This window comes from Dipodomys spectabilis, unplaced genomic scaffold (genome assembly GCF_019054845.1).
Source record: "Dipodomys spectabilis isolate Male_0828 unplaced genomic scaffold, ASM1905484v1 ptg000219l, whole genome shotgun sequence".
In the NCBI taxonomy this organism is placed as follows: domain Eukaryota; kingdom Metazoa; phylum Chordata; class Mammalia; order Rodentia; family Heteromyidae; genus Dipodomys; species Dipodomys spectabilis.
Window position 1 is genome coordinate 2340276 of NW_024870896.1, and position 14072 is coordinate 2354347.

Genomic DNA, 14072 nt, shown 5'->3' on the forward strand with positions numbered 1-14072 from the left:
GTACATGATAGGCTATAAATATTGAACACGCCAGTAAGGAAGGGATGGAAATCTGCCTTCATGGTTAGGTGGATGGATGGGTGGGTGGATGAGTGGGTAGATGGATGAGTGGATTGAGGGTGGGTGGGTGGATGGGCAGATGGGTGGATGGATGGATGGGTGGGTGGGTGGGTGGGAGGATGTCTGTATCCCAACATCTGAAATGAAAAGATATGGAAACCTGAGCCCTCTTTTGGCAGCACTGTGACCCTATGTGAATCACTTAGCCCACATCTACATCAGCTACTATTGCTCCATGTGCCAGTGCCCAGAGAAAGTGCTTAACACACATACCTCCTCGGGCTGTCAGAGGTCTAAGTGAGTTTGCATGTATAAATCCACCACAAGGCCAGCTCTTGCTGGTTTTTAGGGTCACTATGAAGACTGTATTAGAATTTGTGAAACGTGCCAGGAGAATGATAGGCTGGCTATGTGGCCATCTTTGGTGACATCCTGCCTCCACCATCAGCCTCTGAGACAGCATCTCTGGCTGCCTCCACATCACACTGCTTCCTCCTTCTTCCTTCTTCCTAGAATCCCAATTTTGCTGAGGAAGTTGCCTCTCCCAACAGATGACTCAAGGTAATACGGCCCCATCTCCAGCCAGGAGTGAGCTGAAGGCAGTCCAAGTCCATTGTGTATAGAAGTAGGACTGGCACCCATTATGCCCAATGGGAAGCAGGGAAAGGTATGCTAGGGGATTCTGGGAAGTCTTCCTCCCTTTCCCCGTGTCATCCTTCAGACATTTCCACAGAGGAACAGAACTCCGGCCACCAGGAAAAGAAGGAGGAGAAGAAGAGAATGAGGCAAAAAGGGGAGCTGGAATCACAATGACCTGCACACTAAGGTCCTCTCCGCCAACCTCTGTGCCTCTCATTTTGTAAAAGATAAAACACTCTCAGTGTTTACAACCATTTGGGTCCCATTTGCTCATAGACAAAGCATCACAGACGAGATGGGCTGCTTGGCTCCTTCACTTTCTTCCTGTCTCAATTGCTTGTGCTCGATCAATTTTCTCTCCACCACTCATCACATCTGAGTGCATCTCTCTCTCACGCCTACTTTTTCTCTGTCTCTCAGCTTTAAACTTCATGAGAAACAGGATGGTGTCTGCTCTGCCTAGATCCATTCCTGGGACATGGGACACAATGCACATTTATTGACTAGGGAGATGAACCAATACCCTTGCTCTTGAGTTGCCATTCAGCAGCCACTGGATGAAAGCAAGATTCCAGAGTAGCTGATCTTGAAGCAGAAATTCTGGAAGATACTTGCTGAGCTTTATGAGACAATAAAGGCCACATGTAGAAATAACACTGTCATATTTCAGATTACACTTCTGATTTTGGCAGCTTGAGTGATCTGGACAAATTCTAACTCCACGGAGAATTTTTAAAAGCAAGGCACAGTGTTTCTCCCAAAGAAGTTTGAAAGTATGAAAAAGCTAGGAAAAGTAAATGGCTGAGACCTGAGAGGGGGAAGCGGTAGGCCTGGCATTCTGGGTAGATTCCTCTAGAGGCCTTTGTAGATCAAGAAGCTACAGCTGAAAGACCAAAGAACGGTCTTCTTGCTGTTGTTGTTTGTTTGTTTGTTTGTTTAGCGGTGTGGGTGGGGGAAGCTCTGATTCTGGATCGGTCAAAGTGAGGATGGTGATAAATCCCTGACTGCTTCAGCCCCAAAGGGCTGAGCCTGTGAACAGAGCTGGTTGTCAGTCAGCCTGCACCACATAGACAAGCCCAGATGCTGGGAAGCTCTGTACCAAGAAAGCCTCAGTCCCTCTAACATTACAGACAGCATTAGGTGAATGCTTTGGAAAGCTAACAGAAGCAAATAACCTCTGGAAGACAAAAATCCCTATTTCCAGTTTATTTTTAATTGCAATGACCTAGCACAGAGTAGAATAAAAGACCTTAAAGGATTTTAGTTTGTCCATCCAGACTTGTAAATGATGGTGTTTACTGTTTTGAAGAAGTTTTTAAAAAGTAAGGATTAAAAACAGAACAGAGAAGTATAAAGAAACAAGAAAACGGTCTTGAACTATTAAAAAGAAAGAAAGAAATGGCCCCAATTAAGAACTTCAAAGAATGATTATGGGTTCAGCTGAGAAAAGATTTGAAGAAGAGGAAGAAGAAAATACCCAGCTTGAACCACAGAAAGGAAGAATTGAAAGATGCATAGATAAAGAATATGAGTGGTACGGGTAGAAATCCTAGCAAGTCTTTAACTATGGAGCATGTTTGAAGACATAATGACTGAAAAACTTTCTAAACAGACAGAAGAATTACATCCAAAGGCAAATGAAGCCAAACTATTAGATGAATATAAATAAACCTACCAGCTGGGCACTGGTGCCTCACGCCTGTAATCCTAGGTACTCAGGAGGCTGAGATCTGAGGATCACAGTTTAAATCTAGTCTACAAGATTCTCATCTCCAATAAACTACTCAGAAAAAGTCGAAAGTGGTACTGTGGCTCAAGTGGTAGAATGCTAGCTTTGAGCATGAAGAGGCTTAGAGACAGTGCCCAGGCCCTGAGTTCAAGCCCCAGAACTGGTAAAAACAAACAAAAAAATCAACCAGGGTTTGGAGGCATGGCTCAGTTGGTAGAGAGCTAGCCAATGAGCAAAAGCATCAGATACTGTTTTAGTCAATTAATTAATCTACCACACAGTAAGTTCCTCAAAACCTAAATCAAAAAGAAAAATATTAAAGGGGAAAAAAAAGAAATTTTGCTTTCAAGGAAATAATAGTTATACTGACAATCTAGTTCTTGAGAAAAGTAGCAAGAATCAGAAGCCAGGGAGAAAATATTTCTAGATGTTCTAGAGAAAAATAATACCAAGCTAGAATTCTCTGCCTAGAGAAAATTTATTTTATAAGACTACAGTGAAATGATAGCATTCTTACACAAACAAGAACTGAATTTTAAAACTAGTACTAGAGGAAAGACTAAATGGAGTTCTTTGGACAGAGGAAAACGATTCCATATGGAAAGCAAAAGATGCAGCAAGAGCAATAAAAATGGTAAGTATGTGGATAAATGAAAGTATTGGCTGGCCGCACAAAACAATGTCTCATGGTATTTAAAATGTAAAGAATAAGTAGAAGCAGTTGTGCGTGAATCAGGAGTGCAGCAACGTGGGCAAAAGCTTTGAAACCTGCGCATTGTCTGAGAAGAGACCGGAAAGAACTTCACATTAAAGTTTCAGCAATGGAAGATGCATGCAAGACTCTCTAGGGAATCGTTTAAAGACGAGTAAATGACTTTATTACTACCAACTTAACAGAGGGAGAAATAGAATAATTACAAATAATCTATCCAAAAGAAATAAGAAAAAAAGAGGGGAAAGGGAACATAAATTAGCCATTACAAATAGGAACTCCCATGATGGTTGGTTTAAACTCCAGTACAGAGGCAATTAAATGAAATGCAAATGGACTTAAGTGCTTCCATTTTAAACAAAAATTGGGGGGGGGGGTCAACAGATTGAATTTTAAAATAATTCTATGCTACTTACTAACTTAGAGTCACTCTAAAACAAAAAAGATACAGAAAGATTGAAAGCAAAGCATTGAAAATGCGAATCCATGCAAACACTAGTGAAAGAGAGGAAAAGACATTATTACATTGTTATGAAAGAAGATACAATCTCTTAAACCAGTATCCACTGAACAACTTAGCTCAAAATTCATACAGCAAAAATACTGAACTATAAGGAGTTCAGTCCTCAATCTTTCTGGAAAATTATTTTCATCTTTCCCTTACATAAAGCAAGCAGCACTTGGTCAACTGTGAGTGAGGCGCATTTCCAAATACTTGACTGGTGTTGGCTCGCGTAAATTTCACAGTCCCAGTGACACCGTGGTCACAGAATTAGTATGTTGCTGGGCTGAGATTTGAACCTCAATTTTCTTCCCAGGGAAAAAAAAATGCTTTCCCACTCTGTGGGCATCCTTGAATTCAAGTTGATACCTAAAATTAACCATCACAGATGTATGGGGTGGAGCCTGGAAGCCTCTGTGGAGATTAAGAAAGAGTAGGGTGAGGGAGAAGAGGAAAGGAGGAAGGAAAGAGAGAAGAAAAGGGAGGGAAATGAGGAGTGAGGAGGGAAGGGAGAAAGGAAGAAGAGAAGGAGGAAGGGACAGAAGGAAGAAAGGGGGAGGGAAAGAGGAAAGGGAGGAAGGAAGGGAAGAAGGAAGGAAGGAAAGAAGGAAGAAAGAAAGAAAGATGAGAGAGGAGGAAGAGAAGGAAGGGAGAAAAGAGAGAAGAAAGGGAAGAAGGAAGGAAGCGGAGAGAAGAAAGAGAAAGAAAGGAAAAGGAGGAAATAGGGCAAGAGGAAAGAAAAGGCAGAAGAAAGACAAATTGAATGAGAGGAAGAGGAGAAAGAGCGATGAAGGAGGGAAGGAAGGAGAGAGGAGAGGAGGCATAGACAGTTACACAGCTCTTAGTAATTGTGAACCCAGAGCCCGGGCAGGAGACAGACTCGTTCTCTATGTCAGCAGCTCTCTGAAATTCAAGCTCCAGCAGCAGATTACCATGGGTTGAAATGAAATCGCATCTGTTTATAAAACTGGAAGCCGTTGTTCAGATGTAAGGTTCTACTGCTGAACCCTTGGCTGCTCTTCTTTCTTTCCATTTTTTTTTTTTTGATTTTGCATGTTTGTCGTATCTGCTTTTGGTGTGAGATCTTCCGATGCCTATTGCACGGAGGCTGGATATGAACTGAGTGGCTCATACGGCCGAGAATTCAATGTTTCTGCGTGCAGGGTCTGAGTTAAAGACACTGAAGGGTCACATGCTCACGGTCCTTCAGCATTTTTGCAGAGGTCCAGCTGCAGATGGCCGGGAGATGTTTGTTTCTGATACACACTTGGGCTGAGTAGCCGCAGCTGGGGCAGCCTGAGCTGACCTCCCCAGGAGAGCCAGAAGCTGCCCCGGTGTAGACACAAGTGCGCACAAACCATCTCCAAGCAGGCATCCGCTGGCAGCTCCCCAGCTGTGCAGCCTTCGGATCACGGGAGGCAGCCAGCTTCAAAATGCTGCAGCAGGAAGGGAGAAGGGAGGCGGTGCCATCTTTTCTTTTTTCTCTCTCTGGCCCCTGCGTGTCGTGGGGTGGCCACGGGCAGATAGAGATCAGAGTGTGCATCCAGTCACGTGGTCAGTCACCTTTCAAGATTAGTCCACGGCTGTGCTTTCCTTGTTTCTTCCCCTCCACTTCCAAGATCAGGCAGGCAACGCGGGGTGTCCTCAGATCTCCACAGCCTCCCAGGCCCAGGCCAAGGAGGAGCCCAAGGCTAACTGGAGACGCAGACACATGGAGTGCTAGCTAGTCCTCTTCCCTACCCAAGGGGCCTCTTTTACTCAAGGGTCTTGGGGAGGAAGACGCTGTGAAGGAGTCTCCCACGCTACAGGTGAAGACCAACAGGTTCCTAGGTGAAATCTGTTACCCTAGGTGGGAAGGAGCTAGAATCTCCAGAAAGAACAGCTAGCATTCCTTCACAGCCTGGGTCCTTGCATATGTGTGCACAAGTGTGAAGACAGTGCAAGAAAGCATTCTGGGAGCCTCTGGTTAAGCAGGGCCCGTGGCTGAGTCATTTCGCCCCACACCCAACCCCATCCACCCTGCGTGTCTTGCCTATACTCAGGATGCTCTGCTTTCCTTTCCTATCTTTACTGCAAATGCTGGACATACTTGTGGCCTGGGAGAAGGAAATCACAAAATAACTTCCTGGGTTCAGGAGAGGGCATGAGGGAAACATTAGTCACGGAATGAGATTGGGGTTACGGGACAGGCAGAGACGGGAAGGATGGGGGCACCCACCTGGCTCCAACAGTATTGACGTTTCTTCTACTGCGCGGGCAGGGAGGAGACCCAGCGTGATGAGTGGAAGACAAACGGAGCCCTCTGCAGCCACCTGGGCGTGATTAACCGGGTCCCATCCCAGGGTGCTGCGGAAGAACAGCACAACAGCACACTGCATTCACGCGGCAGGCGACAAGTGCAATCTGGGGACTTTCTTTTCTGTTTCTTTTTTGCTTTTTTCTTTTCTTTTCTTTCTTTTTTTTACTTTGGAATTCATCTCTTCTTCTTCTTCTTATTTTTCTTCTTCTTCCTTCTTCCTTCTTCTTTCTTCTTTTGGCATAAGATGAGTTTACTTTAGCTTATCTTAAAATAAAAACAGAGGGCTGGGCGCTGGTGGCTCAGGAGCCTGTAATCCTAGCTACTCAGGAGGCTGAGATCTGAGAATCACAGTTCAAAGCTAGCCCGGGTAGGAAAGTCCCCGTGAGACTTTTATCTCCAATAAACCACAAGAAAACCAGAAGTGGCATAGTGGTTCAAGTGGTAGAGCACTTGCTTTGAGCTGAAGAGCTCAGGCCCAGAGATCAAACCCTACAATGGACAAAAAAAATAAAATAAAAACAAAAGGCATTCGCATTCCATAAGTACGAATCAACTGGAGGTATGGGGAGGAGATGGGGGCTGAGGTTACAGAAAGGAGGCTGTAGAGGCCGTGGTGCCCCACAGTGGAGCCCCATGGTGAGGCTCACTCAGAACAGCTGCTTTGAAAGCTCCCTGGCGCAAGAAGGTGAAGTGAAACAGCTGGAGAATGAGAGAGACAGACCTGGAGGACAGACACAGAAAGTACAGGGCAAAATTAGGCAGAGGATTCAAGTGGAATGAAGGCCAACCTGTCCCATTCACCAGTTCAGACCCCGAAAGTCAAGCAACCTGGGAAATCTCTCATTCCCAGCCAACCCAGGTCACAGAGGGGAGAAAGGCAGAGAAAGAGTCTCAGAGAAAGCCGTCTCTCGGAATGAAGCCAGGGTGGCCTGGTGGGAGACTTTGCCAGTCCTAGAGAGCTCGGGACTCTCTGGGGCCAGCACTCCTTTCTAGAGAAGCCAGGGCCCTGCGCCAAGGTGCTCAGGGTGCAGGCTGGGAGCTGGAGAAGCAGCAAGAGGAGCCACCACAGGACCTCCCTCTGGGCTGGCCACATGTGCAGGCCCAGCTGAAATGCTCACTTCCGGTGTTCAGCAGGGGCGATGGGGACAAGTCCTGAATGGGTCAAGACAGCTTTACTCCCCACCCAGTTCTGCCTGGAGGCCCTGTGGGATCTTAAATGGCTCTCAGCTGCTCTGAACTTAGATCGTAAGTGGCCTTAGCAATTATGGGTTTGTCTGTCCAGCAGGCCTTGCCACCCTTCCCTGTCTGGTTCCTTAGGGAGACTCTCTCCTATAATATGTGGTCTTGGTGGGGCTGTCTGTCCCAGCATCTCCTCCTCCCAGCCCAGGGCTGGGTGTGGGTCCTGACCTGAGCCACTTACAATAGCATGCCCTCAGATACTGGGGTTGGTGTACGGAAGGCACAGAGCAAGCCCAGGTTGTCTCTGCTAGATCTAGAAGAAAAGTTGATTCTCCTCTTCAAGAATCTGGACAGTCAGAGCTTTCCACTGCTACCTATCATCTTTCTAGAAGAGCAGTGAAACACTGGATCCTGCAGAAAAGCCTTAGCTCTTCTTTTAAGAAGATAGAGAGGAAGGGATGGTAGGGGGAAAACAATGGAGCAGGTAACAATGCTCAATAGGAAGTGTACTCATTACCTTACTCATGTAACTGTAACCCTCTGTATAGTATCTTTACAATAAAAAATTAAAAAAAAAAGAAGACAGAGAGGAAGCATAAAGTCCACTCATAATTCCTGCAGCTAGTATGCTGTTACACTTACTGTGAGCTTCGTTCCTGTTCTGCATCAGTCCTGGTCTGCTATTGAGTTTCTGTCTCTAACAACTGGAGGAAACCTCACCTATACAGTGTCTTTATCTATCAAAATAAGTGTAATTCCTCTAATGCCTTGGTTATAAAAAGAAGGTGGGCATTGATGGTTCATGCCTATAATCCCAGCTTCTCAGGAAGCCAAGAACTGGAGCATTACAGTTCCATACCAGCTTGGGAAAAAAGTTCATAAGACCCTCTCTCCACAGGGAGGGAAAGCGTGGTGGCACATACATAAAATCCAAGCTATTCAAGGAGCACAAATGGGATGATCGTTGTTCACACCAGCCTAGGGAAGAGCAAGACCCTAATTCAAAAACAAAAATAGCTGGAGATATGTCTCAAGGGGTACAATGCTTGCCTAGAAAGCCTGAAGCCCTGAATTCAAACCCCAGAACCGCCAAGACCAAAAATAAATAAAAATTAAAAATAACTCCTACCAAACGTTCAAACAGATGTAGCCAGGCACCGGTGGCTCACGCCTGTAATCCTAGCTACTCAGGAGACTTAGATCTGAAGATTGCAGTTCAATGCCAGCCAGGGCAGGAAAGTCTATGAGACTCTTATCTCCAATTAACCCCCAGAAAACCGGAAGTGGTGCTGTGGCTCAAGTGGCAGAGCACTTGCTTTTAGCTGAAGAGCTGAGGGACAGTACCCAAGCCCATAGTTCAAGGCCCATGACCGACAAAACAACAACAACAACAAAAGGATGTAATTTCCACCAGCATCTTTATTGCATAAGAGAATGCAATTCTTTGGAGGGCTAGCGTGAGGCTCACACACAGTAGTGCCCAGTGCCTATGTGATGCCCAGCCGTGCCCAGCACCCATGGACACAGAGTAGTGTGCCAGCCCTTCCAGGAACACCATGCCACTCAAGATTCCCAGACACTCTAGTGTCCCTGGAAACAGGACACACTGCGAAGGGCACCTCAGGGCGATCTCATTGCTGTGCAAACGCTGCAGACATGCTCAAGCAACATGGACGACATCCTGCTGTCTGGGATCCCTGTCCCAGATGTGGCCTGTTGTCACACAGGACAACAGGGCAAGAGACCCACGAACTCATGCTCACACTAACATGCACATAGATGTTCACGGCAGCCCACCAATACCCAGGTAAGCCCTGTCTTACACAGGGTAAGACTCCCATTCAGTGTAGTGTCACCAGAACAGAGCCGCTACCTCGTGGATGGATCTCGGAAACTCTGGGCTGAGGGAAAGAAGTCAGGCGTGGATGGCCACGTATTGTAGGATCTGCTGATATTAAATATCTGGCATAGCAGACCCAGAGAGACAGAAAATGTGTGGTGGCCAGGAAGGGGGTGGGGGCTTGCTCGTGGGTGCAGGGATGATGAAGATGTGAAATTAGCAATAATGGCTACACAACCATGAGAATATACTGAAAGCCATGGACTTACACGGCACACTTCATGGCATGTGAATTGTATCTCAACACAATGGCTAACAAAGGTAGAACTGTTGCCACTTAGCCCAGCAGTGCTCCCAGAGTGCCTGCAGGAAGGGTGCAGGTTAGAATATCCCTGGAGGATTTGCAGTCTTCATGATTTCCTTGGAGAATTCCGATACACTTGATGTATGAGCACCACGAGGAAGAGTGTGGGTGGAGGCTGGGCAGGGAACAAGATTCAACCCATCAAATGACTGGTCCTCAGGAATTAAGCTGAGCCAGGTTCAGCATCTGGCTGGAACCCTGGTCCCCAGTCACATCACTGGGAAGTCGGAGGGGAGAGTGAGGCTTACAGACAGTAGCTTGACTGAACTGGACTTCATGTGTTATCCGGCATCCACTTCTGAGCCTACGTGATCCCTTTTCCAGTCTGGAGGAGGAGGCAGAGGAAGGAGATGGGGTTGGTTAGGGCTTTCATTCCAGAGGCCCTTTCAGAAAAGCAAGAAAGTTGGTTTCCCTCCTCATTGTGCCCTTTCTGAAACCAAGGCCTGGAATGGGAACACTCTGATTCATCTCACTCTAACCACATGCCCTGTTGTCTCTCACACATACACACACATGCACACATGTACATACAGCTGTATACACACACACCCTTGGTGAAATCAGTTTCCTCCAGTCTGCTGTGCCTAAGTAGAAGAGATGAATATACTAAAGTGAAAACCAGGGTCCTACCAAGGAAGGAACAATGCTAAAGAGGCAAACACAAAGCTCAACACTCTACTGTGAACATCAGCCTTCTCAAAACCCAACTCATGCTGGGCTTGGTAATGTACACCTGCAATCCCAGTACTCAGGAAGCTGAGGCAAAAGGATCTGGATTTCAAGACCAGCATGGGCTCTATCAAGAGACCCTGTCTCAAAAAGAAATGTACTCTTTACAGGATTTACATCATTGTAACCTCTCTGTACATGACCTTTCTAATAACAATACATTTTTAAAAATTTTACAGTTGTTTTTTAAAAAGTTGTTTTTTGTCTCAGAAACAAAACACAACACAAAACTTCACTCTGGCATCCACTCTCAGTTACCTCATCTGGGAAGGAGAGAAAACCAACAGAGGTTGGGTTCAGGGAGAGAGAAGTTAAATGATTGCATTATCTATAAAGTACAATGAAGGGAGGAAGAGAGAAAGAGAGACAGACAGAGGAGGAAGGAGGGAGGGAGAGATGTCTGATGACTGAAGGGTGGGGAAGGGGGAGAGAGAGAGGCTGCTGCCCAGAATGTGGCCCCTCAAAAGTGACTGACCTTTTCTAGGTTTTCCCCACAGGTTCACGACCATCTTGCCTTCTCTCTCTGCTCCACAGACTGGGGCTCAGTGCCCCCTGATGAAAAGCTCATTGTAGTTGGTTGTTGGCGGGGTGGGGATCACCAAAACTGGGGAGGGAAGGTGCCTGGGTTCTAAAAGGATCCGTTGCTCCTTAAAGTGGCTCTCCAAATGTTTGGGGATGGATGGTTCGGATGTGCAAGTGGGGAAAGTGGAGATGGAGGGGTCCCGAGGTCCCAGAAGAAAGGTGATATTTACATGTCAAGCCCCAGGGGGTGTGCTCACCCCCCCCATTCCCCTCCCCATGGGCGATGGAGGGGCATCTGCTCTGTTTGTCAGGGGAGGCAGCACCCCTCTGTCCACGTTTCCTGGACAGAGGCAGGTGCCTACCAGGGCGTGCGGACCCCAGGAGCCGCTGCCCCGGGCTTTGCCAGGGAGAGGAGCGGCGGGGAGGGGCGTGTTCGCCGCCGCGCGCCCCTGCCCAGGTGGCAGAGGGGCCGGGATTGGCCCGGAGCCAGGGCGGCGGCGCGCCCCTCCCCGCGGGCCTCCCACTTCCTCCGCGGGCGCCGCGGCTGTCAGGGCGCCGCCACCGCTGGAGGAGGCTGGAGGAGGCTGGAGAAGGCTGGAGGGAGGAGGCTGCTGCTGCCGCCGGTGCCCGATCCCCGGTCCCCGCGCTGCTCCCGCTCTGGTACCCAGTGCCAGGTCCCGCTCTGCGCCGACGCCCGCCGCCGACGCGCCATGGACCTGCCCCGGGGCCTCGTGGTGGCCTGGGTGCTCAGCCTGTGTCCAGGTGCGTGTCCCCCTTGTGTCCCCCTCCCTGTGTCCCCCTCCTGCGTCTACGGCTCGGCCCGGCTCGCGGAGCCGGGATCGGGGGCGCGCGCGCCTCCTGGGCAGCTCTTGGGGACTGGTCCCACACACACACACCGGGAACTGTGCGCTCCCCCCCCCCCCCCCCGCCACCTTCCCACCCCAAGTTCCACCCAGGAGGGAGGCGCGGAGTCGACTCCGGGCCGGGACTCTGGAAAGAGTCGCGGGGAGTCGAGGTGGGAAGTTCGGAGGGCACCGCGGGGCGTCGGGCGCTGGGCTGGGACGGCCCCGGGGGAGGGCGCCCGGGCAAGCCGGGGTTCGGCGTCTGCCGGACGGACCGCGGGCAGCGTGGACCCCGGTGCTGCAGTGCGGGTCCCCCGGGGGAAGGACGGGGCGGCGCCCCCAGCCGGCTTGGAATTACGCGCCACGCGCCGGCCGCCTAATGCGCTCCAGGTGTTGGGGGGCGCGGCGAGGAGCGGGAGGCTAGCCCCGCGCCGCCCCGACCTCTTCTCGGGGCGTCTCGCCCGGCCTGGCATCAGCTTTTCCCGGGGGGTGGAAGGCACCCAGTCCGGGCCGCCCAGGAGGTCCTTCGGGAGGCAGGGATGATGACGTCCCGCGGGAGGTCCAGTGGGGGTCGCCAGACCCAATGTTGGTGCGGGGCAGTTTGCGTTTGCAGAAGGCCAGGGAAGAGCCCCCCCCCACAGGCCAGCAAAGTCCCCCCCTCCCCCCCTCCCGATAGAAGGGGAGACGACTTCTACAACAGTCTTCAGATTCTCTAGAGGCCCGGACACAGGGAGGGTTGCTTTGCCCCAGACCCCAAAATGGGGTCAGCTTTTCCTGCAGGGGCAGGAGTGGGCATCTGGGGCCCACAGGCTGAAAAGATCCCCCAAAATCTTGAGGTGCAGTCCTGCTGACTTGAAATTCAATAACTCTCAGAGCTTTTTTTTTTTTTTTTGAACATACACATCAATACCAGCTAACATCAACCTGCCACATGGCCCTTACCCAAAAAATAAACCGATTTCCCAGCCTTGCCTGAGAGGCTGGGGGTGGGGTGGGGTGGGGGGCGGGGGAACTAGTCAGTTCAACTTCAGCAAGCAAAAGCAAAGGGGTTGGACCCACCTGGACTTCCAATTCTGGCTCAGCGATGGCCGCTGTACAGCTGCCCACCAGTGAGGCAACCTCGCACCTGCAGGTGTGCTCCAGCTGGCACTGCTAGAAGAATCTTGAGCTCCTGAAGTTATTGGGATAATTAAGCAAGGGAAGGGAAAGCCAATATCCAGCTTGGTATGCAATCAATGGCATGGGGGGCGGGGAGGCAGACATGTGAGTGCTGGTACTGGAGCTTGAACTCAGGGCCTTACACTTTGCTTGGCTTTTTGCTCAAGCCAAGCTAGCCCTCTACCCCTTGAGACATACCTCTTCTGGCTTTTGTCTGGTTACTTGAAGGTAAAAGCCTCACAGACTTTCCTGTGTGGGCTGGCTAGGAACCATGATCCTCAGATCTGAGACTCCTGAGTAGCTAGGATGATAGGCGTGAGCCACCGGCCCCCAATTCAATCGATGGCGCTTACAATGTTGGTGATTCCCAAGGCTTTCAAGGGTGAATACTGGCATGGAAGGGCATGGGATTTGTGACTCAGAACTCCCTCTCTATGGAGAAAACCACTCTGGTCAGTTTGGCTTCTTGAAATATGGGGCTCATTAACCGCATTGATCAGTGTTGGAACAAGAACTTCTGCGTACAAAGAACGGGGGCCGGAAGCATGCTGCAGTCTGGGCCCTGCCTGTGGCTGAGGACAAAGCCTGGGCTGGGGAGAGCAAATGATGAGCTTGTTCAGAAAGTCGTTCAGGGTCTCCTGGACCAAGTAAGGAGTGGCTTCCAGAAGGAGGAGATCGGAACTGAACAGCAAAGCAAAGCGCTAAGCACGATGGGTGTAAACATGAAAGGCTCACTACCTGCTGTCCATCTTGGGAGAATAGAAGAGGCAAGCTTGTCTGTCTCATTGTCTCCCCTTTGTCCACCCTCTAGGAGCTCATTGTCTCCGACCCTCAGCTGCTATAAACTGACTACCTTCACACCGCACACAGGCCCTACGTTCTGATCCCACTCAGATGGGTGGAGTCTTACCCCTTTTGCTTACCTGCCCCCACTGTGGATCCCCAAAGATGGGATGAGGACCGCTAACTGCTGTCTCCCCACCATTCCCAGCACCCCATCCAGGGACTTAGTGTCACCCTCTACTCTTGTCTTCTCTGACCCTCCCTCCCTCCCTTCCTCCTCCTTCCAACAGCAAGTAACCCCTCCCTTCATCCTCACCCCACAATACCACCTCTTCATCCTCACCCCACCACACATTATTCCGGGTCCCCTGTTGTTTAGGGAAAAGCTGAGCCCAAGCTGACTAGGCTTGGGAGGGAGAGTTCCTTTGGGGAATTTAAGAAACTTTTTTCTCCACGGTGCTCTGTTTAGGGAATTATTGTCTCAAGAGCTTCCTTTTGGAGTCAGTTGATCCTTGGAGTGCAGGGGGAGAGTGTCACGTGATGTTCTAACAGACCTCAAAAGTGACACCTCTGCTGTGATTGTCAGGTGCCACGCTAGAGGTAAAGTGGCTCCTCCAGGATCATGCCAACAGTCAGAGGCTGTGCCCCAGAGCCACCGCATTAATCCACACACGATGCTTTCTTTCGAAGCTGGGCCTGAAAGGCATAAAAGCA

General features: G+C 49.7%; 1 protein-coding gene across 1 annotated transcript in view; it reads left to right on the top strand.

Moving 5' to 3' along the window:
* Window positions 1-7080: 7080 nt before the first annotated feature.
* Window positions 7081-14072, top strand: part of Itga11 (integrin subunit alpha 11) — a 67169-nt gene continuing 60177 nt past the window's right edge. Inside the window, exons 1-2 of the mRNA XM_042697390.1 lie at window positions 7081-7186; window positions 10924-11337. Coding sequence (XP_042553324.1) covers window positions 7081-7186; window positions 10924-11337 — 520 coding nt within the window. The remainder of the gene's footprint in view (window positions 7187-10923; window positions 11338-14072) is intronic.